Genomic DNA, 27965 nt, shown 5'->3' with positions numbered 1-27965 from the left:
AAAGCACAAGAGCCATGAATGCCAACATACACAGATCACATGTCTTTATTCATAGAGCTTAAATGCATTTGGCCACATGGCTGCCTTTATACAATGGGAATACTTAACAAAAGAGATGGATTTCAGTGACTGCATAAACATTCTGTGAAGGGTACTCAGAGTATACATCATGCTTGTTGTAAGAAAAGAGGTTAGTGTGCTGTAACTGTGTGTGTTCTCCTCCAGCCTGACTGGACGTTTGTCCTGGGAGAGCAGGCCCTAGACCTCTGTGTGCCCTCCCTCTCCCACTACTCCTCCTTCATCTTCATTCTGGGTGAGAGGAACCTCTACTGTCTCCGTGACAGCGGCCAGATCCGCTTCATGAAGAAGCTGGAGTTCAACCCCAGCTCCTTTCTGCCCTACGCCTCAGGTAAACCACGACACTGAACCTTTAAAATACGGCTTAAGTAGGGCAGCGAGATAAACCTTATCTTTCAAGGGATATTTCACCAGTCCTCATGTTCTTCTTGTCCAAGCCTTTTGTTTAGCTCTACTCCTGCACACCTGACCGGTTAAGGAATTAATACAGATTGGCTGAGCAGTAGAAACAATAGACCGGGCCCTTATCTGGATGTGTAGGAATAAAGATTGAACCAAAACTTATAAAACACAGAAATAGAAAGGGAAGGGAAACACAGGTTACAGAATTGTAAAGAGGAAATTAAATTCATCTTGTCTCTGTGTTTTATTTGCTGCAAAATGAATCCTTTTGAGTCCAAATTCTATTAGAATCTTAAAGGCAGTGGTTAGTTTTAGTGTAAGCATCACTATTCAAAGAGAGAACAAGAGATCAAAGGTCACGGGACTTGTTCAATCATGCTCAAGTAGAGTGCCAACATTTATTAGACTTTAGCATTTGGCAGCTAATCGAGATGAATTGGAACTGAAAATAAAAAAAGGGAAGAGAACTTGCTGTTCTTGAAGAATTTGGGTACATGGCGTTGTTTTGCAGAGAACTGAGCACAGCTACTGCAGGATTATAGTGTCAAATTTAGCCAATGCAGCGCTGATGTTTTCAACCTGGAGTAAAGTAAAGGGCAGCAACACACCATGCACAACGCACCGGTGCACCTGCCACAACCAAACCACTGAGCATAAGTGAAATACACAGAAACAAAGTATTCTGTGCAGTGGCCCAGTGCCACACGACTGGCTGTGCAGGAAGCTGCTTTTGGCAGAACATGATGGAACTGCTGGAGTAGCTCTGCTGCATGCATTAAAAGAAAAACTCAACAGACACTGTAGTACATAAACATATGGTGCAAGATGAATGAATTTCATAATACATATACACAGTGTATATATATATATATATATATATATATATATATATATATATATATATATATATATATATATATATATATAGATATATAGATTGAGAGGTATGATACTTAATATATTGTTGCTGTCCAGTGAATACCGTGCATGTCCATATTTGGTGATTTTCAAAGAAACTGATGGATACAATGCTCTTTTATGGTTTAGGCTTAAATAAAACTCCAAACACCAATAAACTCTTTAAATAAAGCTTAAAACAAGGCTGTGTTACTCATGAAAAGTAACATTGTGCAGATACACAATTATGGTGTTGAAACATGATAACGATCACTTACTGAGAAGCCCAAAATGTGGCCAAAAGTTCATGTCCAAACTGCAGCAAAGACGAGACAAAGCGGGAAAGAAAATGCTTTCTTAGTAACATTTGTTTGAGATATCAAACCAGATAGTTTGACCAAATTTGGCATTTCGGTCATGTTCACGTGGACACAGGTTCATGCAGTAGCAGTTCATTTAGCCATGATGAATATGCACAGCACAACACAGCTACAGACCTGTAATGGGTTCCAGACTTGAATACCTCTCCCTGTCTTCACCTCTGATAGGAGAAGAGAGGGATTATGTATAATGTGATAATTGTGCAGCTGTAGTAACTCAGTTTCATCGCATCTGGCTAATGCCTCCTTTACACACAATGGATAAGATTTGATTTAGTCTGTGATGATTATCCTACTGTGCCAACAGGTCTTAAGATGGTCTCCAGTTTAGACACTTCTCAGAAAAAGTAGACGTGAGAACAAGCACAAACGTGCACACACACATGCATACTAACGCACAAATGCTGTTGTATTGTGATCTGCATGGTCTACACCCCCGTTGTTAAAGGAAGGTTACCCCTATTTTCCACCGGGCGCAACTGCGCTGCGTTCCGGAGGCGCCGCGGGGTCTATTTTCACGCGAGCCACGGGGCATTCGGACAGCCGGGCAGGAAGTGAAACAACGAGAGTATCCAGGATCTGGATGCTTACATCTTCTTATTACTTATATTCTTGTGTTTCTTACTGATCTATGTGTTTCTGAGCAACCTTTGTCATTGGATAAGGGTGCTAATAACTACAATACACCACGTTTTATCCAAAACCAGCATCACACTCTGTCTTTATGCTCACTTGATTTACCCTGGCATCTAGGGACTAAAACTTTAAAGTTGTTTATTTTTTGATACGGAAGAGAAGGAGGTATATGGTATAAGCCTTCTGCGGCCTGATTCTTATCACCACATGCAAACCTAATTACCCAGATATGGTTGGACCTCCAGAGTGATGCTTAAATACAGTAGAATGAAAGTTGTGTGTGTATAGCCTTTTGAGCATGGAGCAATAAACAACCTTTTTTATGAGCGTTCAAAAATGTTTCTGTCTGGTTCAGTTTATGCAACAATGTACCATAGAACCATTCTTTGGAGAGTGTTACACTTGATCTGGACTAGAGAGCTGAGAGACGGAAAGAGAAAATGAAAGACGGATGTGAACGAAAGCAAAACATGGATTGGAGGAAGCATCCAGAAGGGGGGAATGGATGGAAATTTTAAAGTACTGTAATAAAGCTTTCAAAGTTCCCTTCACTATCTGGTCCAGACATTATTCAATTATTCTTGGAAATTGACTATAGATTCAATGCATGATGTGCCAGTGAAAAACAAAAGTACCTTTTATTGGGACAGACTCCTCAACAACAATCAAAAACCCACAAAAAATCCCACATGGTTGGAAGACAGCAACTCCTCTGTGTCCTTGTTTGATCTTCAGTTTATTAGACCCTGTGACTGTCAGAGCTGCCGCTGACCATTCCGAAATTGTTCTTTTATTGTGCAAGTGCATTTAGTGGATCTCCACACAACCCTTACTATTGAGAGTGTCGTGCAGAAGAGGATAGACAACAGTGATCTCCTGAGTGTTTCCTTACGCTTTCCTTCTGGCCTTCAGCCTCACAGCTGCCTCTGCTGGACCACTGCCCTCACTCCCCCTGTCTACCCCCCCGTCTGTCTATTTCTTTCTCTGTCAGATAACTTTATTGGCTCGACTGCTAGCCAGAAACACTGTAGTTCAGCTCTCGCATTGATTCAATCCACAATGATATGCCAAATCTCTTGGTTTGGATAATATTATCTGATCCCTACTTCTAGAAACTCCATAAACTCACTGGAGGATTTGATGAGTAGGACAAGTATGCAAACCGTGTACTATGGCCTTCACAGTCACTGTGAACACCTGTGGGAGATTTGAGAGTGAAGTCTAAACAGCGCTCTCCAACACCATGATCAAAACACTAATTAAGGAAATATCTTTTGTAAGAATGGTTTGCATCCCTCAATTAGGGGTTTTCCTTAAATTTGTCACTTATCTGTACATAACTATACATAACTAACTGACATAACTATATACATATTATTATGTAAAATTCTAACAAAAAAGAGAACATTTGGTAAACATTTCCAAAAGACTAAGATGAAATATCTTATACTCCTATTGTTTTATAATATTAGGCATTAATTTGCCTTTATTGGACAACATGTAGTAGAGAGGCACAAAGGAAACATTGTGAGAGGGAATAAAAAATGACTATATAAGTTATTTATACTGCACCTTTCATACAGGGGGTGTAGCTCAAAGTGCTTTACAATAAGACGAAAATAAATTAAGTGCAAATGCTGCACTATAATACCAAGAAATCAAATGAATAACAAACAACGAAGACAGCAAATTGCATGCTAAGAACAATAGTATGTGTAAAAGATCAAATTAAAACAAAGAGAGTGAACAGTTGTTCTTTTGTGTGACAGTTTGTATTTAAAAAAACTGCAGCAGAGGATCGTAGAGACCGTGAAGAATTTTAAAATGACAAAAATGTAGGTCAGTCCCAAACCATTAAGACTCTTGTGAACGAGTGAAATAACTTTGAAATCAATCTACCCGGTGCAGGGTAGCTGCACTGACATCCATCAACTGTCCCTGGCTGCAATCGAACCAGGGATGTTGCGGTTAGATGGTTAGATGGACTTTTCTCCTTCAAGGAATGATACCCATTGGGGAGAGGAGAGAAGGAAGAGAGTGATGAGGAAAAGGCAGAAAGACAGGAGAAGTTGAAAGGAAGAGTGAAACTTTGGGCAGATGGTGGGAAAATAAAAAAGAGGATTAAGGAGATGGGTAGAAAAGGCAGGCAGGAATAGAGAGGAAGTGCAGATACGTGAGCTGGAGATGGAAGAGTAACGGAGGAAAGGATAGTAAAAAGGGAGCTGATGTTTGGCTTGGTGATGACGGCAGAACGTAGATTGGACCTTTCTAATTAGGTTGTAATTATAACGCTGATGCTGTGATAGGTGTGTGTTTTGCTTTGATGTGGCACCAACACACACTGTGTCATTTTGACCCCTGCGCTGTACCACCCTGCTGACCGCTGTTACTATATTATAACTGGTGTATTCAACTGTGCGTGAGTGAGGCGTGTTTGTTTTGCGTGTGGTCGTCACCTCAGATCTCTTTAGGTGGTAACGTGGGATGGACTGGACATTTTGTGTGTGTGTGTGTGTGTGTGTGTGTGTGTGTGTGTGTGTGCGCAATAAGTAGGAAAACATAAGTAGTATTTATATTTAATGTTTCTAGCCGTGAGTCACAGGAGAAAGTGTATATGTAACTTTAGTTTTATATACACCTATAAAAGTTGACCTTGTCTTAAAATGAAAGACCTAAATGACAATGAGTTGTCCAGATGTGAGACGTAAAGAGATGATTTTTCTTTACAGGACGGTACAAGTTGTACACTTCTTAAAGGGCAATGCCACCCACCACAGGAATGTGTTATTTCTGTGCTCTATAGTTGGATATGTGAATATGCACCACTGTTTTCCAAAGCCAAAAATCAGAGACAAAACCAATGCATTTTTACTGCTATAAAACTGAGGTTGGATTTGTAGCCACGAGACACTAAGTTGAATCGTCAAAAGTGACGTTTATATTGTGGTACTTCTAATGGATATGGAGCAGATTTTAAACCTCATTTGGTATTTTGTGATCAATAATGTTTCATTTTATGACTTTAAAGGTCCTATGACATGCTACTTTTTGGATGCTTTTATATAGGCCTTAGTGGTCCCCTAATACTGTATCTGAAGTCTCTTTTATATAGACCTTAGTGGTCCCCTAATACTGTATCTGAAGTCTCTTTTATATAGGCCTTAGTGGTCCCCTAATACTGTATCTGAAGTTTCTTTCCCGAAATTCAGCCTTGGTGCAGAATTACAGCCACTAGAGCCAGTCCCACAATGAGCTTTCCTTAGGATGTGCCATTTCTGTGTCTGTAGCTTTAAATGCTATTGAGGAGGAGAGGGGGGGGGCAAGGTGGAGGTTGGGGGTGTGGCCTTGACCAACTGCCACTTTGCTTGTTTGCAAGCCATGATGTCTCTCTCTCTCTCATGGGTGGGCCAAATTCTCTGGGCGGGCAAAGCAGAGAAAGGGGAGGTAACCTTTCCCCTTATGATGTCATAAAGGGAAGATTCCAGATTGGCCCATCTGAGCTTTCATTTTCTCAAAGGCAGAGCAGGATACCCAGAGCTCGGTTTACACCTATCGCCATTTCTAGCTACTGGGGGACCATAGGCAGACTGGGGGAACTCATATTAATGTTAAAAAAAACTCATAAAGTAAAATGTGCATGCCATGGGACCTTTAAATAAGATAGAACATGAGTCTGCGGAATAATTCCTTTTGGTTTATTTCAGCATATTGTCATACTAGTTGCTCAGCCTGCCCAATATGTACACATGCACACACATGCAAAAGCTTGCTCTAACCTTGTGCCTGGGCATAATGATATCAAACCAGTGAATGCAACAAATGGAAGTGTAAGGAAAGGCAGAAAAGGGGGTGAAAAAGCTTTGTATTGTCTGTAGCACAGCTTGATTTTTGATCCCAGTTGCATCACCAATTCAGTGGTTATTCAGTGGTCACGAGAATTAACTGAACTGTCCTGGGGCACACACACATGGCTGTAGTCTACTTTAATCCTATTGGTTCTGTACAGCCCTGCTAAATTTGAATCCAGATTAACACGTGACATTAAACAACCAGGAAGGGCAGAGGTCATGAAAGCTCTCCGCTTTACTACTGGAGAGTCATAAAAATGGCTTTGAACTTCACATCAGCACCACATTGTTCTACCACAATGTAAGCCTGACACTCTTGTACTCAAGGCTTTTTTTTTTTTTTTTTTTTTTTTTTTTACTATTGAGTTAATTGTAAATTATTCTTCTTAAGACAATTAAATAAATGTAAAATGTGTAATTAGGACAATTATTTTAACAGGAAGACTTTTTTATCACCATTTGATCCCCATTTTTTTCTGGTCTTGTTTAGTGACAGATGGCACGACCAACCTGTTGCTAGGTAACCACACCAACATGCTGCTGGTTTACCAGGATGTGACTCTAAAGTGGGCGGCGCAACTTCCCTTTGTGCCCGTGGCCATTCGCGTCGCCAACTTCCCGTGAGTATGACGTCCAGCAAAACACAACATCTGATGATACAGAGAGTTCTCAAATTTACCTCTGAGGAAACTGAGAGATACTGACTGTTGCACTGCAGTAGAACCAAGACAGTTACTTCAGGAACCCTTTCATTAAGGACTCAATACGTTAAGTATTGTTAAATTATTAAGGATGTCATTAATAGAAAACATTGGAATTGGGAATTTACTAAAGATATCTCGCCTCACAACTGTATAAAATGCCCCTTTAGAAGAACATCTCAGTGTGTGATATTTTAAACTGTTATTTTTGCCACACACACACACACACACACACACACACACACACACACACACACACACACTAGGTGTGTTTATCAGCTTGTGAAATCCAGTGTGTGACTTTTAACAGGAAATGACCTGACAATGTCTTCCAGCTGGCCAATCAGAGCAGAGTAAGGAGGGGCAAGCTGTAGCCAATCATTTGGTTTTTCCAAAACAACTCCAATCAAACCCCAATTTGATACAATTACAACGCAAAACACAAACATGGCTGAAAAATGATGTGGTTTCTCTGTGTGTGTGTGTGTGTGTGTGTGTGTGTGTGTGTTTTAGATGCAAGAGATAGTGTATGTGTCTGGGTAGCTCTTTGGTTTAGTTGAGGCTGTGTTGTTTTAAAGCACTTGATAGTAATCATCTTGTCCAGTATGTTGGTGGTAGGCTGCACAGAGTGTGGGAGAGGAACACACACACACACACACACACACACACACACACACACACACACACACACACACACACACACACACACACACACAAACAGCTCACTTTGAATATCTGTGATACATAGCCATGCTCCAGGAGTCTTTGCTTTATGTTTTTAGAGGCAGTATTGGATTTTATTACTTAATTAACTCTGCCAATCCTCCGGATTAAATGCTCAGGCTCTCTTTCTCTTTCCAAATTGTACTCACCAACTAGAGGTCTTCACAACTCCAAATTTGGACCCAATCTGAAACAGATCCGTGGAAAATCAGAACCTGACATGCATAAATTAATCTTCTAAAATATAAAAAGATCTGAAGGGAAGTAGCATTAGGCCCAATCCTGCAGCAGCATGATGATATGTATATACAGTATCTCACAAAAGTGAGTACACCCCTCACATTTTAGTAAATATTTCATTATATCTTTTAATGGGACAACACTGAAGAATACCTAGAGATTGGCATGTTTTTATGTCGGTTAGCCTAATAGCTGGTTTGATTTGCATTGAGAGATGATCTTACGGAAAGTACCCCATGCCAATATATAGGTATGGTGAAGGGCATGTGATGATGTGGGGCTATTTTAATTCCAAAGGCCAAGGGAACTTTATCAGGATGCATAGTATCCTGGATCCATGAAATAACTGGCCTTTAAAAATAAAAATCTGCCTGCCTCTATGGGAATTTAACATAGGGGTGTACTCACTTTTGTTGCCAGCGGTTTAGACATTAATGGCTGTGTGTTGAGTTATTTTGAGGGGACAGCACATTTACACTGTTATACAAACTGTACACTTAATACTTTACATTGTAGCAAAGTGTAATGTCTTCAGTGTTGTCCCATTAAAAGATATAATGAAATATTTACTAAAATGTGAGGGGTGTACTCACTTTTGTGAGATACTTTATGTGGCTAAGTGCTAAGTGCAAATCTCATCTGGATTTTATCCAGATACAAGACACTTGGAATGACTAGAATGGTGTGTGTGTGTGTGTGTGTGTGTGTGTGTGTGTGTGTGTGTGTGTGTGTGTATCCGTGCGCAGTTCAAGTGAAAAGCTTTATGCCCCCATAGACACCCTCCGATGCAGTTGTGTATCCGGCCACTGATCTACACCTGAACCCCTGGCGCGTGTGTGTGTTACCGCCTCACTGGACAGGAACTACAACACATCTGCAACCATTTAACACACACACACAGAGTTGAAATACATTATTGCTTCACAGAGCATTTCCATCTTGTTCCATATCACAAACCAACGCTGAACTTTGCATTGTTTTTTCCACAAAGCATTACAGAAACTATAAAGCAACAAACTACATTACATTACATTCATTTAATTTAGCTGATGCAAAGCAACTTCCAATTAAGTGCTTTCAACCATGAATGTACAAACTCTGGACTGCAAGAATCAAGTGCAAGCACATTAGCTTCAAATGAGAGAAACTAATAACAACTAAGCTAATTTTGAACTGCAGAAGAGAAGACATTTTAGAGACTAGTTCCTAACATATTTCAAAGGGCATACTAGGTGTAAGTACCAGTTTTACATGTCATTGTCATCTCCTCAGGGAGATAAAAGGAGTCGTGATCAGCCTGAGCTCTGATGGTCACCTCCTGTGCTCCTACATGGGTACGGACCCCTCCTTCTTCTCCACGCCCAAGGTGGATGCCAGGGAGGCCGACTACGAGCAGGTGGATGCTGAAATGAAGACGCTGCAGAAGTTCATCAAAGAGGCCACCAGGACTCAGGGTAGGACACTGCTGCTACTTTACTAGAGATTGAGTGACTGAATTAGTTTAAACATATTAGATTAAAGCACCAGAGTCTCAAACAAGTCACTAGAACTTCAGTTCTCAAACTGATGTCTTAACGTGTCTTACTTAGTGTGACAAATAGCTAGAAAACAAAGGCAGTTTCAGTTCCTGTAATGGTGAAATATGTGGTATTTCGGCTGTTCAAATGTCGTAAACGAATAACCAATAACATCCTCATCATCATCATCGTCTTCTTCTTATAGACCAATTAAATAATGTTTGCAGACTTAACCTAAGGTGTTTGCCTACAGAGTAGCTCTGATTTTGCAAATCTAACCACATCGAATATATTTTTTGTGAAATATATTCTGAGGAATACATATTACTGGTTGTTGTGGAATAAAGCTCCTCTGTTGTTGTTGTTGTTGTTGTTGTTGTTGTTGTTACAGACATTCTGGCTAAAACCGATGCTGAGGAGGATCTGATTGTTACAGTTGCTGTGTCTTCCAGCATGGACAGCCCATCGGTAAACACATAAAGACACATTGGCACATTTACAACTGGATGCGCACACGCACAGACAGACTCATGATTCCCTTTGTCTCCGTCTGCAGCAAGCTCTGATCCAAGATATCGACGGTCTGCCCGTCCCTTCAGTAACCGTACAGGTGAGCTAAGGACGCACATTGATGAGCAGAATTTCCCTGCTATCATTATAGACTCATCTGTTGTCTCATTATTTTCTTTTCTCTTCCTCTTGTCTCATCTTGCCCCCCCCCCCCATCTCACTCCTGTAAACTTCTTTTGTCTTTCTCTCTCTAGTTAAAGGTGAAGGCCCGTTGTGTTGTACAGTCCTCTAAGATGACCGTCGGCATTCAGCCTCCTCTGGCCGTCACTCAGGAAAAAGTTGTTTTGGAACCCATGGGTCAGTCTATAATATAAGTGTGTGTGTGTGTGTCCACTCGATTGTATTTGGGTGTGTACAATAGTGTTATCTTGTTATCTCTCTTTTATCTGTCCAAGTTTTGAGATATATGTCTCTGAAATTTCTGCTACAATCCCATTATAATGGATATAGATTGTGTTTTGCTTCTGGTGCTCACAGCAATGAATGATTCAACAGTAATGTATCTTTCCAGAAGCAGTATCCCCGTTACTCTGGATAATATACAAACCTCCTTACTTTATACTGAAAAAGAGTCTCAATGAAAGCTGTTGTCAGTAAACTGTGGAGTATACAGAGTAAAGGGCGGCATAAACGGATATCTCTAAACAAAACTAGCTTTTTGTTATTTGGATGAACCAAACCTTTATTAATCAAGACTGTAAATAGATGAAAGAGAAGTACTGATTGCATTTATGCAGATGGTTTTGTGCATGATCGCCCAACATCTAAAGTTATCAATCACTTTTGTTCTTTCCCAGCATTTCTCTGTCACTCACTCTGTCAATCACACATACGCACCCCCATGCATCCAACACACACATTTAGTCCGCTCCTTTCCTTCACCACGTCCTCCTTCACAGTCCAAACAGACGTACACACAGGGAGTGACTGAGTAAGTGAGAGGTGTGTGTTTGTTGGCGTGTATTTGTTCAGCCCTTATCAGCCTTTTACACTGTGTGTTCTGTCGTCTAGCTGTTGGGGAGACTCGGTCACCGCGACCACATGGCGGTAACTTTGATCTGAGTCACCCAGACACTGCGTAAACACAACCTCCCAACCCCAAACGCTGATATCTGCGGCCGGCTCATTAAAAGAACATCACCCATCCTGTAACACAGCGCTTGCCATTCGCTTTGAACTGTTACACAAATCTGAACGCCCTCTGTTTTCTCTGTTTGACTCTTTCCACCTTTTGTGTGCATGTAGACGTGCAAGTGTAAATTTACAGAGTGTGTAATGTAAACCAGTTGGGCTTTTATCAGAAGCTCCTTACAGTACTATGACAACACAAATTTTTAAAATGTGTGGCCCCATGGGGAGTTAAACCTCTAAGGCTGCATTCGCATATACTCAGGCGGACGTCAGGCAGGCAGGTGAAAATGCAAGTTTTCCCATTCATTTTAAATGGGAGTAGTGCGTTTAGGCTGAAAATAACCACAGTGGCCTTTGGCGAAAAGTTGAGATAGATTACATTTTTGGCGTTGGCCAATCACGTAACCTGCAATCAGACTTGTTAAACTTGTCAGACAGTCCGTTTTTAGGCGGGACGAGAGTCCCGTATAGGAAACGGTAAACATTACTGCCTCTATCGCTGCCACTAGATTGTTTTGAAAAACTATGAGGGTACAAAACGGAACATAAGCACTTAACTGCCCAGGAGTTTGTTTAACAGCTGACTGTTTCCTCCAACAAGCTCCAGCACAAAGCACAGTCTCTCCGTCTCTTTTCTTTCTCTCTGTTCCCGTGAAATGAAGCTACCTATACGTGAGTTCCGAAATGTTGAGATTTGTAAACGGTCTGACGAAAAAACAGTAATTGCGAATGGTAAAGTCTAGTTACATTGGCGTGTTAAAGATCACAACATTATGTCACATGAATAGGCAATTTTAAGTGCAACTCCCACCGCTGCACAACCCTGCGGCAAATCACCGGACCGCTTCTTCTGGTCTGAATGGGCCCTAACCCTTACGGTGTTGGTGACTTGCTCTGCCTTTTGGTGTACAAGACTCTTAACGCTGGCTGCGTTACATCACACCTCCTGTTTGTTTTCTGTGGTCTGAACCAAGAGTGGAAAAGTTTCATTTGTTGCATTTCTTTGCTTTAAGCTGCCAAATTATAAGCAAACCTCGACTTGGAAAGAAAGGCCAAGTAACTCATAAGTAGCTTCATTATTAGGCAGAGTTTCTGTAACCTATCCTACCAGGTTACACACTTTTCTAAAGATCCAGTCCTTTGAACTTTCTGTTCAAACTTGTTCTTCTTTTCTCTCTCTTCTGTGGTTTCCAGCTGAGAATACATTACTAAGAAGTTGAGTGTGAGCATCTGTCCAGACTTTTGTTGTTGTAGTTTTGTTGTGCTTGGCTTTCCAAGCTGCCAGATGTTGACATTGTCTCCATGTTACCCAGAATTCATTGTATTTTTGTCGTCATTTCTTGGTAGTTATTTTCCGGACTGAAGTGCATGTCCACCAGATTTCAAATTCCTTTGTTCTTAGTCAGCAAAACAAATTAAGGGTGTTTTCAAACGTGGAGACTTAATGTATGAACGTTTCCGTCAGACTCTGGAGCGGTCCAGAAAATTCGGACTCCTAAAAACAGTGGTCATGTTTCACATTTCACCAGCAGTTATTTCATCTTCATAGTGTACAGTAAATGAGTTCTTAAGACATTGTCATATCTTCTCATGCTATAAATGTGCCTCCTTTTGAAGGTGTTGCTGCATGAAGCCACATGTCAATGCAGTTATGACAGTAATGCAGTAATGACACAATGCTCTAAACATCGTTGGTGTTCCACTCACCGCCTGAGCCGAGGAGGAGAGAAGCGTTGATTAGTTTGTCTAGTTATTCCCTTTTTAAAGGAAAGTATTTATTTATTTAAAATATATCTAATAAGTCTATTATATCTATTAAATCTAAAACCTTCATTTTAGACCTGGGTCTTCAACGTTTTTTAAGACAAGGACCCCTTAACTGAAAGAGACGGAGCAGGGACCCCCTACTACATACTGTATAAAATGAAGTTGCATATTAAACTGGGCCTACAATAACGTGTAGGGCGGCCTAGAGCCTTTATACATGCCTTTTTTGCAAAGAAAACTAAGCCATTAAAATAGCCAAATAATTGTTGGCCTGATTTTATAAATCATGTTTTAATGTTACATGTGGCACAGTGAATGAACTGTATCCGTGGATGGCCTTAGTGACTACCTTACCTATAGGCCAGTAAGCCTATCATCAGTGGGGAGTTATATTTGCTAATATTTTGTTGGATTCCTGTTTTTAATTTTTGAAAAAAGGAGGACCACCAGGGGTCCTGGATCCCAGTTGAAGATCCCTGTTTTAGACATGAAATTGTCACTCTCATCCAGAGTGACTTCCAGTAATTCCATCACTACAGTGAATTACATCTATTTTTTTACATCCCAGAATGGAATATTGGTCTCAACACTACAGGAATATTATTGCTGTAAATAATAATGTTTCTTTGTTTAGTAAGTAACTGAATTATCACTATGAAGGTATAAATGCCACTAGAGATTATGCAGTTAAGTCATTAGTCAAATGAAATGCCACAGGTTATACTATCATAGCGTCAATGGTGTCGACACTCATTTTTTGAAGCCATGTCCACAAGCACAGAAGCTAGATCAGCAACAAAGAAATGTCATTTTTTTCTGTCCAAAACTGCTCCCGACATTTGCTGAAACCATCATCCATCAGAGAGGAGTAGTCGCTAAGTTTTTTGCGATGGACCGATATGGATTGTGAATTTATGATTTCAAGATGTGAGCAGCATTCTCATGCGGTTGGAACACCATCTAGCCCTGAGCTCTGAATCAGACTGACCACTGCTCTCCCATGATTCATGATGCGTCCATGCAGAAGTGTAATGCATTTTACCACAGTGCATTCTTATCTGTACATATACTGTATGTGGCCTCTGCAACTGTTAATTTGAACATGATGCGCTCTTTGCACAACACGCAATATATTGCCAGTAAATTCTTTTGTCAGTCTCCTCCATTTATATTGATCACATATTTTATTTTTATGACTTGCATTTCATATTTTGGCATATCTTACAATGCACATGCTTTACATTTATTCCTTTACTTCAATATATCCATGTCCATGTTCAATATTTTCATCATACTGCACTCATTGTCTGGCATACATTTTTATCAAACATTTTATAGTGTTGGAATTGTAGCTTCAAAACCCTCTTTTAAATGTTGTTATTAATATTCTAGAGAAAGCTAATTTCACCATATGTATCTGGGTTTTTACATGACAGCACGTGCAGCACTGAAAGACAAAGTAGCCTCCATGAATCTAAATAAGTTGGGGGCCACCGCTGAACATTTTACCATTTACCACCAAAATTCAGACATTTCAGAGCTAGAGAAAATAATGAGTTACTTACTTTTGAGTTTCTGGATCTACAGAAACATAGCTGATCAACACTAAACATTTATTAAAAGAGTGTATGTTTTAAGGTTGATTATCACTATGCTTTTCATCCAATTAACGGCTATAGTGCGTGGAGGTAATAAATCTGAACTTCTGATCATGTAACATCAACTGTAAGCTGAAAAAAAAAACTTTGGATTGGGAAGTCATTTGCATGAACAGTGATAGCTTCCATGTCTGAACAGACAATGAAAAGCATGCCAACAAAAACTCAAACTAAATCAAAAGTAAATTCATTGAAGAAGATGCCAACTAAGGATAGAAAAAAACCTTCTGGGTTCTGTAGAGTTTTTCTTCTTGGCAGCAGCTCTCAACGTTTCACTGTTTATATGGAAGATCAGAGGCCGTGGCTCACTGCGCCGTCACGTTTACACTACTAAAGAGACGCTTTGTTTACATGAGTTTAGGAAGCGGTCAAACGGGTCACATTCAGAAGCTTCTCTCAGACGCACACACACACACACACACACACACACACACACACACACACACACACACACACACACGCACACGCACAGAGTTCCAGACGTATATACCCAAGTTCCAAGTTGTATAAATACTTTAACATACATTTCCATGGGCACATATGCATAAACTCATGCACGTGTCACCCCAATGTACTGTTTAAATATAGACATGCACACACTTGGAGTGAAATGTGTGTGTGTGTGTTGCATGGTAGAAGTTGTGTATAAGGATGTAAAGAATTAATGTACATGTAGGAGTTCTGGGTTTTATGCGCCTGTTTCAGGTAGTTTCTATCTTTGTGTGTGTGTGTGTGTGTGTCAGCTCTCTACTGCGAAACATGAGAGCCACTGAACGCACGCACGCACACGCGCACACAGTCTTTCTTTTTTCCCTCTTTTGCCATTCTCTTTTCCTCCTAGCCTCCCTAAGTTATCCCTTACTGGCCTGCTTTGGCCTAGAATGGCCTGGCTCAACCCTGAGGCAGCAGGACCACCGTGGCTGACCCTTAGCAATCAGATTTGGCACCGAACCGAGGGTTTCACATCCGTTACACTCTGGGAAAATTAGGAAAAAATAAATGAATGGAGGCTCGGTGAGTTTTAATGAATGCTGAGACTTGGCTCAGAAAAGCTGGATCTCAGTCACGCAGTAAGAGTTTACTCTGTGATGTAGTCCAGAAATTCACACCACACTTTATGGATTACAGGGGAAGTGGCTCAGATGTAGATGGATTACTGCCTGGTGTAAACTGTATGCAAGTACAGTGCATACATGCACCAATAAAAATACAAAACATCAAATTACTTCCTTTACCATTAGTTGCAAAAAGCCAGCTCAGTTCCAGAGGAATTGACAACCACATCTCTGATGGTGTCATTGATGGCAGTCAGAGCTCTGTAAGTAAGATTCAGAATGGGGTGGGGGATCATCTAACTTGGTGCCTTATTCATTACTTAATATTAATATTATTAACATAAACCAGAGCTAAAGTTTTCAGAGATTAATATGAAGAATTGTGAACAGGCTGAGTTTCATTATGTTTGTATTATGAAGTAGAGACGAAATGAAAGCCAGGGCGTGAAATAAGCAAATGTAGCAACATAAATAAATCTCATTTGTGTTTGCTAGGGAATGTATTTAGTGCAGAGGATGTATTAAAACTTTATGAAACAAAGACTGCTGTAACATCATAAATATGCAAACTGTAATCTCTATGCAAGCCTTATTGTAAATATTTATGTACACTACAAACCCCTCACTTGTCCTTTGCTCCTGTTTCTCCTTCACCCTTTCTTTCATTTGATGGGCCCTATTTTAACGATCTAAGCGTGAAGGGCATGGCGCAGGTGCGTTTAGGGCGTGTCCAAATCCACCTTTGCTAGTTTGACGGCGGAAAAAAGGGTCCGTGCGCTGGGCGCATGGTTCAAAAGGGTTGTTCTTAGTGTCTTCATTAATCATAGGTGTGTTTTGGGCGTAACACGCAATAAAATCAGAGTGTCATCTCCCATTCCCTTTAAAAGCCAGGTGCATCGCTATTATGATGGAGGATTTGCACCGTGATATTTTTATTTGTAATCTTTTGCATGTTTGTGTGCTGCTGTATGTGTGTGTGTGTGTGTGTGTGTGTGTGTGTGTGTGTGTGTGTGCTGCTGTGTGTGTGTGTGTGTGTGTGTGTGTGCGCGTGCGTGTGTGTAACAAGTATAGTGTGCACTTGCTCTGCACGGGCCTAGGCGCATTTTACTAATTCGCTGTTAAAATAACAATGAAATGCTGCGCTATTGACTTTAGACCAGGTTTTTGTTGGTCAATGGCGCGATCACTTTCCGCTGCCTCAAGATAGGAATACTCCCAGAATGCACCTGAACACACCTCCCTGTAAGACCAGCACGCCCATGGGCGCAAAGATGGGCGCAGGTGCATTTGCTATTTAAACAACGCGGGCGCTGGACGGGAAATTGACAACTGCATCGGTCTTAAACTAGCAGAGACACTTGCGTCGGGCTTTGCGCTGCGCCGGGTGCAAGATAGGACCCGATGACTCATTTCAACCTTTTTCTTTTTTTGCATAATATAAACATAGCCAAAGAAAAAGAGCAGGGGTCCGTTTCAGGAAGGAGGTTTAACAAACTCTGAGTCTAACCCTGATCTCTGAGTTGATTTACCCTGAGATGGGAAACTCTGAGTTTTCGGTTCCAGAACAGCTGATATGAGTTGGTTCAATCAAGTCGGAGTATGTTCACGCGCATGCACCACCACAATAAAAAGGCAGTATGAATGGAGCCATGATACTACGATTCACCATGGTAACAGCCACAAACAAACCGGCGGAAATACTCATGCGCACAAACAACGAGTTTGAACATTTATTTCGTTAAAAAAGCAAGACCGCGGTTGCTACTGCAACAGAGAGAGAATTGGTGTGGGAGAAAATTGCTGCTCGAGTCAATGCGTAAGCATTAACAGTGTATTCATTTCATATTTAATCACAGTTAACTTATAATATTACTGGTGAAAACTGGAATTGTATTACACCTATAATTTCATTTGGGTGCAATCCTGCGGGTGAAAAAGTAAGCTAGGCCTACTACTATATCCCATTCTGAGGCTGCAGCACCATGATCATTAACAGAACTATAATGTATAATAATGTATTTCTTTTTAATGGCTCTCACTGGTTTGTGTCCAGGGAACAACTACAAAAAACATTTAAAAAACGTTTCAGAGCGAGTCTCACTTTTCTGACGGCTACAGTGGCTTTACAATTACAGTATGATCCGCATCACCAATAAAGAAAAATGCTGTTTGCAAAAAACGTAATGCGACATAAAGAATCTGCTGGGATGTTAAAGCATGTCCACGATGGTGGATGTTAGTGATATGAGGACGGATAAGGTATCTACATATCTGATGGATTGTGAAAAAATGTGGAAATGAAAATACATCTAGTCGGGACTCAATATCATCTCCCGACGTAAACTCTCTGTGAAGTAATACAGCTTTTTCATCAACGGGATCGTCGACAAAAGGACATGACGTTTGAGAAAAAAACGTTTCATAATCTGCCTGACAATAAGTTTTATTTATTAAGTTTTTATTCATGCAGATAACAAACTGCATTAAAATGCACCTGATACAGACTGAATGAATGAATGAGGAAATGAGAGAGAAGAAACCCCGAGAAAACCTCCGCCTTCTGACGCTGTGTCAGAGGGAGGAGAGTGAGAGAAACTCGAGGTTTCTTGAAGAAAACCTGCTCCCGACCAGGTTAGGTTCACAGACTCAGTTACCATAGTAACTGACTCTGAGGTTAAGTTACCTCTCTTTCTGAAACAGAAAACCCAGAGTTTCCCTCATCTCAGGGTTAACAAACTCAGAGTTTTCACTAAACCTGCTTTCTGAAACGGACCCCAGATGCAAGTAGCCGTGACAAAGCAGTGGGTGTTTATGGGAAAATGTGGCTGCAATTTAGAGAAACAATACTGTAGCAACACTAATAACAACACCACTGCTGGTGTGACACCTCCCCTGTCTGTTTCTCATCATCACTTTCTCTCTCACCTGCTCATCTTCTCCTTCCTGCTTTGCAACGCACTGATGTATCTACAAACACACTTGTACATATGTAAACACACATAAAACTTCATGTACAAAAATATGCTCTTATATATACTGCTCTTATATATACTCTTAAAAGATTCATCTCCTTTGGAACAGTGTATGTTTTTGTCCTTCGCCTACAGCTGCTGTGTGTGTGCTGCTGTCCCATGTGTCTTTGATTCTCTGGCTCAGTGTGCATCCACGTGCGTGCGTGCGTGCGTGCGAGCGTGTGTGTGTGTGTCGTTTTTTTTTCCAAAGCATTTTGAAGGGATTTGTCGCAAAGTGCTTTACAGAAAAACACAGGACTATAAAAGTGGTGATGTGTTTGTGTCTGCACGTGCTGTGCAGTGTTGGTCGGGGGGGGTGTGAGGAAGAGGAGGGGAGGTAGCGCCTTCTGACTTTTATTGTTATTCCAGTTTTTATTCGTCTCAGATGGCGACTCAATCCCCTGTTCACCACACACTGCCTTCTTTGTTCTCTCTCTCTCTTTCCCACTCTCCCTCCCTGTCTCTGCGTTTTTCTCTTTTCCTCTTTCCATCTTTTCTCTGCTTTCTATCTTCTATTTGTCATGCTGTCCCCCGATTTCTGTATTTCTTCTGTCTCTCCTTTCCCTCTGCCTTCTTCTCTTTCCGCCTTTCTTTTCCTTCTCCACGTCCCCTCCCCTCATCCGCCTCCCCTCTTTTTACCTCCCATCCTTTCCTTCTCTCTGTATTGTTCTGCAGCACTCCTCTTCTTCATCACACACATGCACATGCTTCTCCACACTTATCAAGCACACCGCATCGTTTTCATACAGATGGCTGACTCTCACACTGCATCTTTCACTTTGCAAGTTTGGTGTCGAGCATCAAAAAGTTGATGAGGTAAAGTTTTTAAATGACATAGTTTTATTTTTCGAATCAGCTTTAACCTTCACTGCTCACGTACAGTGACAGTGCATATAAATGCTGAGTCACATCTCCGAAACAAATGAGTCCTTGTGTAGCGGCCTGTGGAAATCCAGTACAAAATCAAATGCTTGTTTTGAATTCAGAAGTGAATCTGGAAAATAAAAAACCCACATGTTGGACATTTTATCTCTGAGTGAAGATCAGGTTAGTTGTGTTTGAGGTCAGACCCACAACAGCGATCCGACCTGATCCTGACTGGTACAGGTCAAAAGTCAATGTTTAACACCGCACCGATGGTCAACTCAGATTGCCTTGTTTGCCTCTGGATGTCACGAGACACACACACACACACACACACACACACACGGATGAAGCAGTAGCAGACCAGGAATGCCTCAGAAGGAGAATTTACCTTCCAGATTTGATTTTCACTCACTGTTTTGCTTTTTATATTATTTGCACATGGCAAAGAAAGGTCAAACACACACACACACACACACACACACACACACACACACACACACACACACACACACACACACACACACACGCCCCTGTCTCAACCTCTTGTGTGGTATAGAGCCCCATCTCCACCCCTCTTGACATTTTAACCTCTTCCAAACAGTCAATACTCACTGCTGTCAAGTACTATAACCTGAGGATAGCTCCAGCACTGCGCTATGTTGTGTTCCTCTGGGTTCCACAGAGTAGTTGTGCAAGTCCTCAGAAATGAAGAGAAACTAATGAGAGCTGGTTAACAATTACCACATTTTCTTTCTACAATCCCAAAATTAACCTCATGTTGCCATGTTCAGTTATGTTTAGGTTGTGTAAATTCCTAAATAATATTTTTTTAATCCTCCAAGTACACACAATGTACACCGGCAAGTAGGTCAACAAAGCAGCAACTTATGAGATTTAGAGATAAGAGAACAAGAAGGGGACCGTGATGGAGAGAAGGGGGGCAGCAGGAGAACACTTGCAACGAGATAGAGGAGAGGTTGATTTAAGTGATGCAGGCTTATGTAGAACAGAAGAATAGGGCTACCTCCTTTTCTGAGGAAATAGAGGGAGGTACAGGGAGATAAAGAAGGTGTAGAAGCAATGAAAAGGTGATGGAAAGTTAGAAAAACAGAACTGATGAGGGTGAGAAGAAAGTAGAGATGGAGAAAAGCCGGGAAAGAGGAGGGGGAAAAATGGAGGTAGCGAAGGAGAGGTAGTAAAATGAGGATTTCACTCTCCTTCGTGGAATTTGTTTTTGTTGGTGGTGGTGTTAATGGGTTAATGTGCCTGAGAACACTGGGACCAGTCTGAATAGTCTCACCGGGTCGGACCTCCAGGTCATACAGAAGTACGCGTTACCTGAAGCTCGCAGGTTCAACGCCCACAGAAGCCCCCTGACCTGTCCAGATGTGCTTGTATATATGATGACAAGCTGAAGAGAAAAGAGACCGAGATGCTAGAGAGAGAGAAAGAGGGAGAGCGAGAGAATGAGGGATTACTTTGTGTCTTTCTCTGGTGTTGTTTGTTGGTCTTAATGGGCCTGGGAACACTTAAAGCACTTAAACCAGTCTGACCAGTCTGACCTCCAGGTCACGCAGGTTAAAAGCCTTCTGCTGACAGACAGGATGACAGGGAGGGACAAAAAGAGAGCGGGGAAAAAGAAAAGAGGACGGCGAAATGAAAGGGAGGCAAAACAAAGAGGGAGAAGCAGGAGAGGGAGAACGGAGTGAGATGGGCGGAGAAGGTAGACCAAGATGAAGAGAAGAAAGTGAGGGAACATGAGAGGGAGGATGAGGTGGGGAGGAAAAGACGGAAGAGTAGAGGAGAGATGGAATGTGGTTATTACAGCCTGACATTACATATTACTAGCTGATTTTGGATTAGTACAGGTGTATTGGAAATTGCAGTACAGAAATAATCACCTTTTTTTGATTTCACCTTTTTATACTTTTATTTAGACAGAAACCGAGAGAAAAGAGGAGAGAGAGGGGAAGACCTGCAGCATAGGGCGCAGGGCCGGACTCGAACCCTGGCCACTGCGGTGAGGACTTAGCCTTAATGGTACGCGCTCTACCCAGTGAGCTCAAGGGGCTCCCTGATTTCTGCTTCATTTGATGTTGTTTATAGCTTAGTAAAATGTGTTATGGTTACATATTTAGTTTCCAGTGAAGTTTATTATTTAATGCCCTTTGTCCAATGCATATGGCTTCATCACGTTCCGGCTCATCTGCGGCTGCCGGAGACATTCAGTTGCCATATTTTTGTGTCTGAAGCATGAAATTTACCCAAGATTGTATACAATTGGCCTATATTATTTACTGATAACTGACTTAAAATTAATTTGTAATGATGCCTTTCATGTGGCACTTGACACATGTATGGCGTTGTTCTGTGTTTATACTGTAAGTAGAAAAGAGAAGAAAGGAGAAAAGAGAGCGACATATATGGGGAGACAACAGTTGCCGTGCAGTACAGTAATGAAACTAGTAGCAGTACAGCCACAGTGAATCTGTTTCAACATCTAAATGAGTTGAGAAATGTCACTTCTCCCGCGGATAACTTGTTCCAGCACATAACTATAATAATGAACTATTCTTTTCGATTTGGTTATCAAAGAGTTCGGACAGATTTCACAGTCGAAAAATAACCCTTGATGTCAACATTTTGTGTGTGTTTTACAAGGATACTGAATACTCCAGGGAGTCACTGCACCTGGAGAGAAATAGTTCCATAGAACCACACATTCTTTTTTTACAGGTTGGTTTGTGTACAGATTAAAACAAGCAAGATACACCTTGTTAATTAGTGAGCTTTAAAGGTGCTGCTAGGCATATTTGTTAAGTTTTTGGACAGAACCAGGCTAGCTGTTTCCCCCTGCTTCCAGTCTTAATGCTAAGCTTTTCAACTCCTGGCTCCAGCTTCATACTTAACATACAGAAATAAGAGTGCAATTTCTTTTCTCATCTCACTCAGTTCTATTAAGGGATCCTTATCACAACGAAAATTAATGTTGGCAGATACATTGCAACACTTTTTAACTCTCTGTATGGATTTCACTACTGGCCTTAAAAATTCCAGCATCAGTCAAACTCAAGTAGTGATATAGAAGAAAAGATGAAGAGATGTGAACATTAAGGGAGCAAGAAAAAGGAGAGATGAATGCTAGAGAGGGGAGAGGAGTGTGTGGGAAGGAGGGAGAGGAGAGAAGAATGGACAGAGGAGGTCAAGCTGTCAGGGCGTCTGACAGAGTGTGGAGAAAGTCTCTGTCTGCTTTTTATCGTTAATCTTCTCTTCGTCGGAGGGGAGGTGTCTTCCTCTCTCCTTTCATCTTCTCTCATCCATCTCGGATCCTCTTGCTCTGTCTATCTTCATCTCGAGAGGCCTCGTCTCACCCTCGGCATTCCTGGTCTGCTACTGCTTCATCCGTGTGTGTGTGTGTGTGTGTGTGTGTGTGTGTGTGGGGAAGGTCAGTGAGGGAATTTTTAAAGAACACATTTAGAAACACAATGTTATACAGTCAGAAATAAATATTTCCAAACACATACACTGCTTCTTCACTTTAATTCACTACACATGCACGTTTTCCATTAGCACACACACGCACACACACACACACACACACACACACACACACACACACACACACACACACACATACTTGGGGTTCAGTCACCTGTAACAGTCCGAGCTCAGGAGCATCACGCCCCATTACACCACTACACTGCCGTGTGTGTGTGTGTGTGTGTGTGTGTGTGTGTGTGTGTGTGTGTGTGTGTGTGTGACTGCATGAAGCCATTAGCTGTAATATATCCTTTCCTCTCCGTCTGTATTTGATTCTTGCTTTTCCTCTCCAGCGTGTTTGCTCTCTCTCTCTCTCTCTCTCTCTCTCGCTCTCTCTCTCTCGCTCTCTCTCTCTCTCTCTCGCTCTCTCTCTCTCTCTCTCTCTCTCTCTCTCTCTGTGTTGGTTTTGGGATATTTGAAGGGAAGCTACAAGTCATCGCCCCTCTCTCATGCTACACATAATTTCAGTGTTGGGTATATATGCGCACTTGGATGCAAGTTACTGTTGTTAATCCTCTGTCCTCACCTTGCCTGGAGATGTTTAGCATGTGTGTGCGTGTGTGTACATTAAGGGTTCTGGTTAGTATTGGATTTGCTGTATCCTGTCATGTCCACACCTTGAAAAAATGCTGACTCTTTTAGTTTGTGTGTGTGCGCGCGCTGTCCTGTTACTTATCCATCGTTCTACCTTCTCTTTCTTTAAAGAGAAACCAAAGGAAACCACTCATAGGCAAAATGACATTAAAATTTGTAATAACTCATATTGCTTAAAGGCATTCTCATGTGATTTACACTTCCAGACAGTTGCAAATGACACATTTTTAAAATAGAAGGGTTAAAATTAAAGCAGCAATATCCTTACTAGTATGGGTCAAGCTCTTACATTTCCCATAATGTCGATCTTTTATTAATTCCCCCCTGCCTTCTAAACGCCTTTCAAACATTGGCACAGAAAACTTTATACAACTGTTTTATTACAAGACTAGTAGTTCTCCTTGTGACGAATGAACTAAACTTCATGAATAAAATCGGTGCCCCTTCAGTATTTAGCCTTGGAACGTCGCCTTGCGTAACAATTTGCTGACTGGGTCACTCTAGGAAGGACTCTTTTTTTTTTAATGATGTAATATTGTTATTTATTTAATAATTTTGTTTTCAGCAGCCTTTACCACCCTTTCTGACAAGCCCTAAAATGTTGCAGGTTAAATGCCACTTTGACTACGGCTGGGTACTGGCATACACTAACTTAGTTACGGTACCAGTAACAACTGTCATTTTTTAGTTTTTAGCAAAATTAATAAAATTCTTATTTTATTCAAGAATTGAAGCCAACAATTTTTGAAATGTTAAATGATGTTTAATGATAGGCAGCCAAACAAGATTATTTCCAAGAAAAAAAAAAACATAAATGCTAAATTAGATTGAAACAAGAAACAACAGTAGTTGAGTAAAAATCTGAGCAAGATTGTAATGCCAGCTTTCAGTACAATTTTTATTACTCTGTGCTACAGAAGAGACATTCGGCAGTATGGCACCCTGGGCATCTTGGGTTAAGTTGCCGATCATGAGCAGAAACGTCTTTGATTTTGCCCCCAGCCGGGGACTTTTGTTGCATGCCCCCCGCTCTAGGGCTGGGCGATATGGAGAAAATCATATATCACAATATTCTTGACCAAATGCCTCAACGTCGATATTGCAGCGATATCGCAGGGTTGACAATTGGTGCTTTAACAAAGTGTTATTCACCCAATGACATTTTTTGATAAATAATCATCAGAAATGGGGATATAAAGACTAAGTGGGTAAATGTAAATGATAGAACAGCTAAAACAGTCTGTTAAGATCAGAAAATGACATCACTTTACTCTAATGCAGCCTTTAAAACCAGGAAAAGACATCACTTACCATATTACGACCAAAATCTAAGATGATATCTAGTCTCTTATCGATATAATATCAATATGTTGCCCAGCCCTACCCCCACTCTCTTTCTCCCATCATTTCCTGTTCTCTCCTTACTGTCAGATGTACAATAAAGCATACAATTCCCCAAACATAAAGTATTAGGGTATGGCTTTTAAAATGACCAGTAAAATAAGCCTTCAGTGAGAGATTGCAGTGGCAGAGACAGAAGACTTTGCTCTCTCTCTCTCTCTTCAGGTGCTGGTTCCTCAACAGTTGTGGCATTTTCGGCTTTCCTCAACGGCCGCTACCCTGCTGCTGACCTGACTGGAGACATCACCGTGTCCTTCAGCTTGCCGACAGGTGAACATTTACACACACACACACACACACACACACACACACACACACACACACACACACACACACATGCACACGCACGCTGGTTTCCATGTGTGCTAGTTTAGTTCCAATCAAAACTTTTATTTTAACAGGATAATTATTTTGACAGATGTGTTTTCCAGAAACATAGGTGGTAATGACTTTCTGTTTGACACCGCATAAATCAATCAACTTGTTTGGCTGTAACAGTGTTGAGTGTTCACTTGTTCTTTGTTGTTTTGCTGAGAACGATGCCGACTGAGGCTCTTTGGTAGAACTGTTTTCAATCTCTCCATACACCTGACATGGCCCTATCTATATGCCAAATAAGTCTTTAAAAGGAAACCCAAACTTCCTGCATTAATGTAAGTTACATTATGAATTTAGTCGCAGTGTGAACTGTGCAGCGTTCTGTAATGGCGCTGAACACCAGCTGCTAAGAGAGCGCTGACTTGACGTAAGGACATCTGGGCTCTTTCCAGACAAGCCCAGTTCATCCCCTTACTCCCTCCAGGCGTCTGTTTCCAGGCCCTGCAATAATTCTGGAAGATATTACTTTCCCCTTGCAAACCAACAAAACCACTCTTTATTTCAAATGTCACAGATGTCCTTTTTTTCTTCTTTTTTTAAACACTGATTTTAACATTCGTTCAAAAAGCAGCTCATGAAAAAGAAATATCTGTGTTTTCATGCTATTGTTTCCTTTGGATTGCATTTGCTTTGGCAGACCTGTGCTTGTGGAACAGTTTTCCCTCCCCAGAAGCACATTTAATGTGAAATGTCTGGAAATATTGGGGAAGTGCTGCTTTTTTGTTCAGCTTTATTGTGATGCTAAAAATAGCCAAAAATAAGGAGTACTTCAGTGGGCCTTGGACGCCAAGCAGCTGGGGTTGGAGTGTGTGTTGGGGGCTGATCTCGTGTTTTGGAAGGGACCTGTTGGACTGGAGGTAGATTTGGAAGAGGTTTATTAAAAGTTGGAGGAAGAAGAGGCACGCAAGGATGTGAAAAAAAAAGAGGCGAGGTAGGCTAGGAGTTGGATGAGGGTAAGGAGGTAAGGAGGGGAATTATGCCTGGGTGGAGAAGAGGAAAGGGAGGAAGGATACAAAAGGCTGAGAGAAAGGAGGGAAGGTATTTTAGGGGCCCAAGACCAGGCGTTCCTGATCATCTCAAAGGTGTTGGATGGGGTTATTTCTCATGTTTACTGGCGATTGTCGCAACAAAAGATAAAATAGTTGCATATGCGATAAATTTTCAGAGTCGTAAAATCCTCTTGATCAGTATTGTGCAGTGTTTTGGCGTCTTATAAGCCTGTTACTCAGACAATTCAATTCAATTCAATTGTATTCATAGTATCAAACCATAACAAAATTTATCTCAAGACACTTTACAGATAGAGTAGGTCTAGACCACACTCTATAATTTACCGAGATCCAACAATTCCAACAATTCCCCCAAGAGCAAGCATTTAGTGCAACAGTGGCGAAAGAAAAACATCCTTTTAGGCAGAAACCTTGGACAGACTGCAGGCTCTTGGTGGGCGGTGTCGGCCAGTGCTGGTTAGGACACAGAGACACTGATACAGATATAGAGAAATATGATTCATAATAATTATAGCAGTTGTTATAATGAACAGTGGCAATTATTGTAACAATAAAGATAATGGAACTATGACTAGCAATAATAGTTTGTAGCAATTCAGGGCCTCCTCTCATCCTCTAAATGCTCTCCTGGTATGGGAGGAATGCATCACTTTGTCTCTATCTCTTTCTTTCTGCGCTTCCACCCAGGGGTGATGATTACGCCTTGACACCACCCACTCCACAAAACACCATCCCACCCAGTGGCTACTGTGCCTGTCTTTAAGCCCTACAAAGGCTTTGACATTTAAGAAGACTATTGACCACTTAAGCCCTTTAAAGGAGGCCTCGACAGTGGCTGTAGTCGTTACAATCTAGAAAGAATTTCATTAGTGCTCCTATGTGATTTTCCTAACACCCTGACAATGGGCTTTACACAAACACACGTCAGAGGGATCAAGTGGTCAAGTTGGCACGTACAGTGCATTGTTAGCTCATACACAATGGGCATTTTCATCCAAGCTGTCAAAGATAAGTTGTGACTCTGCGGATAATTTCCATAAAACACGGCCAGCCATGATTCATTGGTTGCTTAGCCAATTCATGTGGAAACCTAGGGAGCTGGTTGGCAGTCTGTATTGTTTTCTCCTGTTTTATTGAGCTTGCCAGAGTGACCAGCATCTCCACATGTTGATGTCTCCAGGAGGCTGCCATATTTTTGTTAGGTCCTAACTTGTTTAACGACCAGGTCTGTAATCCATTTCCAAGTAACCCTTTTAGGCCCAATAAAGTTGTTGGTGTTGCTAGTCACCTCTGCCAAGCAGATCATGTTCTCAGTCCTGTTTTTTTTGCATTGTATAACAAGATTTAGTTCACTTGTTCTTTTGTCCAAGGAACAAGTGAATTGTTTTTGGTGATTGTTTTTTTGAATAGATTTTATTTTACCTTTTTTTCTTCAACAGCTCCACTCATTTCTATGAACAAAATATAAATTTTTTTGTTTGATACTATATGTATTTGAATGCATCTGTCTGCAATTGCACGTTTATGAATATCTTTTCTTTTGTTAAAATAGTAATTTTAG

At 41.1% G+C, this 27965-nt stretch overlaps 1 protein-coding gene across 2 annotated transcripts in view; it reads left to right on the top strand.

Moving 5' to 3' along the window:
* bbs9 (Bardet-Biedl syndrome 9) overlaps window positions 1-27965 on the top strand; it is a 201953-nt gene that overhangs the window by 26928 nt on the left and 147060 nt on the right. For both annotated transcript variants that reach the window (XM_031298508.2, XM_031298507.2), the window contains exons 8-14: window positions 226-409; window positions 6732-6861; window positions 9178-9359; window positions 9814-9890; window positions 9979-10032; window positions 10187-10289; window positions 25182-25286. In XM_031298508.2, the coding sequence (XP_031154368.1) occupies window positions 226-409; window positions 6732-6861; window positions 9178-9359; window positions 9814-9890; window positions 9979-10032; window positions 10187-10289; window positions 25182-25286 (835 nt within the window). The remainder of the gene's footprint in view (window positions 1-225; window positions 410-6731; window positions 6862-9177; window positions 9360-9813; window positions 9891-9978; window positions 10033-10186; window positions 10290-25181; window positions 25287-27965) is intronic.

The sequence above is a fragment of the Sander lucioperca genome, chromosome 10 (genome assembly GCF_008315115.2).
Source record: "Sander lucioperca isolate FBNREF2018 chromosome 10, SLUC_FBN_1.2, whole genome shotgun sequence".
Classification (NCBI taxonomy): domain Eukaryota; kingdom Metazoa; phylum Chordata; class Actinopteri; order Perciformes; family Percidae; genus Sander; species Sander lucioperca.
Note: the sequence above shows the minus strand (reverse complement) of the source record. Positions and strands in the feature narration are given on the sequence as shown.